This window comes from Trachymyrmex septentrionalis, unplaced genomic scaffold, assembly GCF_001594115.1.
Source record: "Trachymyrmex septentrionalis isolate Tsep2-gDNA-1 unplaced genomic scaffold, Tsep1.0 scaffold87, whole genome shotgun sequence".
NCBI lineage: Eukaryota > Metazoa > Arthropoda > Insecta > Hymenoptera > Formicidae > Trachymyrmex > Trachymyrmex septentrionalis.
Window position 1 is genome coordinate 225,062 of NW_017306059.1, and position 2,960 is coordinate 228,021.

Here is a 2,960-nt window from a genome sequence, read left to right on the forward strand (position 1 = left end):
ATATATATATATATATATATCTCTATATATTATCCCCATACTTCGTAACACATGCATATACATATATAATAGACATTTTATATCATTATTGTAACGCATTGATGCTATCTGCTGTTATTCATATAATCATAGTACATTTACTGGTATAATTGCTATCTCGTCTTACAATATATCTAAAATAATATTTTTAACATTCAGCGATGTGTTGTTTAATGTGTGTGACTGTGTCTTGCATCCTGTTTGTTGCCTGTTGTCGCCGGTACACACTCTTTTCCACCGGAGTTGCGTGAAGACAAACGATCGGTGTGTGTGACAAAGATTCGCGCTAGATAGATAGGAAAGGCAGCTGCTTCACGTGCGCTTAGGAATACAATACCTAAAAAGGATCTTTTCTTTCTTTTTTTTTTATTTCAATCGCTCTAATTCGCTGGCGATTATCGTGTTACGCAATATAATCCTAGCAAAGTGAGCGCAATCGAAAGGGACCACCTTAGCACGTAACTGGGAATGTATGTGACCATGTGGAGCGTTATTTCACACAAGAGACAGAACAGCGACTCTTTAGCATTAAATTGTAATTTATAATAGTAACCATCGCGCGCCGCCAAGAGCTAAAAATCCCGTCTCTTTCAAACATATATTACTGACTGTATTGATACGATAATCAACCGACCTGAACGTGCATTAATGGTGCATTAACGGTGCACCAACGATTGTAGCGATGGTTATGCTCTTATCACGCCGCTGCCATAGATAGATGTCGTAAAGACGACCTAAAAAAAACATTCTAATCTCTTAGACACCTAAAAAACGTTTTTCCTGCAAGACGCCGCAGATATCCTAATCTTTCAGATGTCGTAAAGACGTTGCGCGATTTTTAATGTCTTTTTTTACGTGAGGAGGGGGTGTCTTTAAGGTCTTTGTAGTGGTTGAATGCTACCACCGACCATAATGGCCGTAGGGACGGTAAATGGTTCTATGGACCGCGGCAGCGTATTCGCATCGCATCACAAGCATCACCGAGGGTTATTTATATAAATAAGTTTGACAAAAACGCGTAATGTATATTCCAAGATAAATAAGAAAAAACTGTGCTTCCCCACGCGACCCTGGCGCTAAAGTGCTGGCTACTACCTTTTTTTTTAATCGTTTGACAATATACAAATATATAAGCATTAAACGTGTAATATATTATATCATCATCGTCGTCGTCGTATATAATTAGTAATATCCTAAGATAGTTATTGTATGAACGATCTTTTTCCCTTTTTTTCTCCCGAGAACGCAAAACGCGGAAACGAAAAAGAAACGTTTTATCTCAACAGCTACCGCTTCTTTCTTTTTCTTTTTTTTTCTTTCTCGACGTAACAGTCGGAGGTACTAATGCCACTCGAAAATGATCTCCGGTTGAACTGTTCCTCTTATTCGACAGCATCGACATGACCTGTTCGATACGTCGCGTACGCCATTTTTCGGTCAGATCGAACGAAGCTGCCGAACATTTTCCATGCTAGCGTTCTCAGCACCTCGACAAAATGGACTTTCGTGTGGAATGATAGAGCATCTTACTTCCTCGTCATCGTTAATTCGAGATACGTCAATGATTCTTAAGTTTCCTTACGTTTTAAGGTTCTTTATCATCTAAGAGTTAGACGTTAAGTACTGAAAAAGATTACCGAGAGAAACCAGGCAGTGGGAATCGAACGGAGACGGAGGGAATAAAACAGCTGCATTACGAAGATATAGAGGAGTGAAAACGTGCAACGATGAGATGGCGCGTGTACGTGTGTGTGTGTTCTGATATTTTAAGAGTGCCGCATAGCTCGTTCGCAACGCTCGGTTATTTTAGCATAACGTTAACGATTACGCCATTAATCGGAGTATTTACTTCTATATGCTGCCCGCAGTGGCAAGCTACTACGATCACTATCGTATTTTTTTTCTTCGTGTTTAGTACTTAAGCTGCATTATTGCCATTGATTATCTCCGAAAATATCAGAACCTAAAAATACAGCAAAGAGCGCAACGATACAACGCATTCACTGAACATTCGTTCGTGTAAACGCGTTCTAGCATCGTTCAAACGTTTGTCCCCGAGGAATGAGAGCGACCAGCCACCGAACATTGGTCGTCAATCGATCCACGGAGCTTCCAGTTCGAGTGCATAACGTATAGAGGCGGAGGAACATCGAGGTACGTCTAAAAACGGCGTTTTCTACTTTTATAACACGAGCGCTCCTTCCTGCGTTTTTATAATATATCGACATGTATGATAACGTAATAAAAACGATGTGTGTATGAGATACTTCCGAAGATAGCGTGTAACACTCGTGTTCGTATGGCACATAGGTATATGCTGAATTCTACGTCATTTTATCTCCCATAGAATCCGTTCCGTTTCCCATCCAGCATGTCCCAGCTACAAACTGTATTTTACATATATATTGTCAATTCTTTGCAAAATCGATTTACACCACGACACGTGGCCGTGGTGTCTACACAAGCGGACGCAATGCGTACGGCGATAATCTCGTCACGTGCGATTTGCCGATTAGGAAACGCGTTTTTCTGAATTTGCGCATTTCCGGGATGTACATAGTCCGGATCTTCGGAAGAATCTCGAGGGTTAGAGATATACATACTATTTATATATATCTTACTCTAACAAAATACTATGAGATTCTTGAAGAAAATACGCGAGAACGAATACGCGGTTGCGACCAGCTTCAGAAATCAAAATATTTGTGATAACTCTCGAGGCAGCGGCCGAATTATTCCTTCACTTCAAAGTATTTGTATGTAGGATTCTCGTAACCGTTGATCTGCATATTTGCGACGTGTCGTTCCTCGGGCGTGGCCGCTTGATCGACCTCGATGAAGCCCTGTGAGGAAATGGAAAATACTATTATTATATGTTGCATTATTAATTAGCGTGTCAATTAGTGCATTATTATAACACA

At 40.3% G+C, this 2,960-nt stretch overlaps 1 protein-coding gene across 2 annotated transcripts in view; it reads right to left on the minus strand.

Annotated features, from left to right (window-relative positions):
• Positions 1 to 1,426: 1,426 nt before the first annotated feature.
• LOC108755425 (beta-amyloid-like protein) overlaps positions 1,427 to 2,960 on the minus strand; it is a 49,743-nt gene continuing 48,209 nt past the window's right edge. For both annotated transcript variants that reach the window (XM_018498411.1, XM_018498410.1), the window contains exon 15: positions 1,427 to 2,882. In XM_018498411.1, coding sequence (XP_018353913.1) covers positions 2,772 to 2,882 — 111 coding nt within the window. In that variant the 3' untranslated portion in view covers positions 1,427 to 2,771. The remainder of the gene's footprint in view (positions 2,883 to 2,960) is intronic.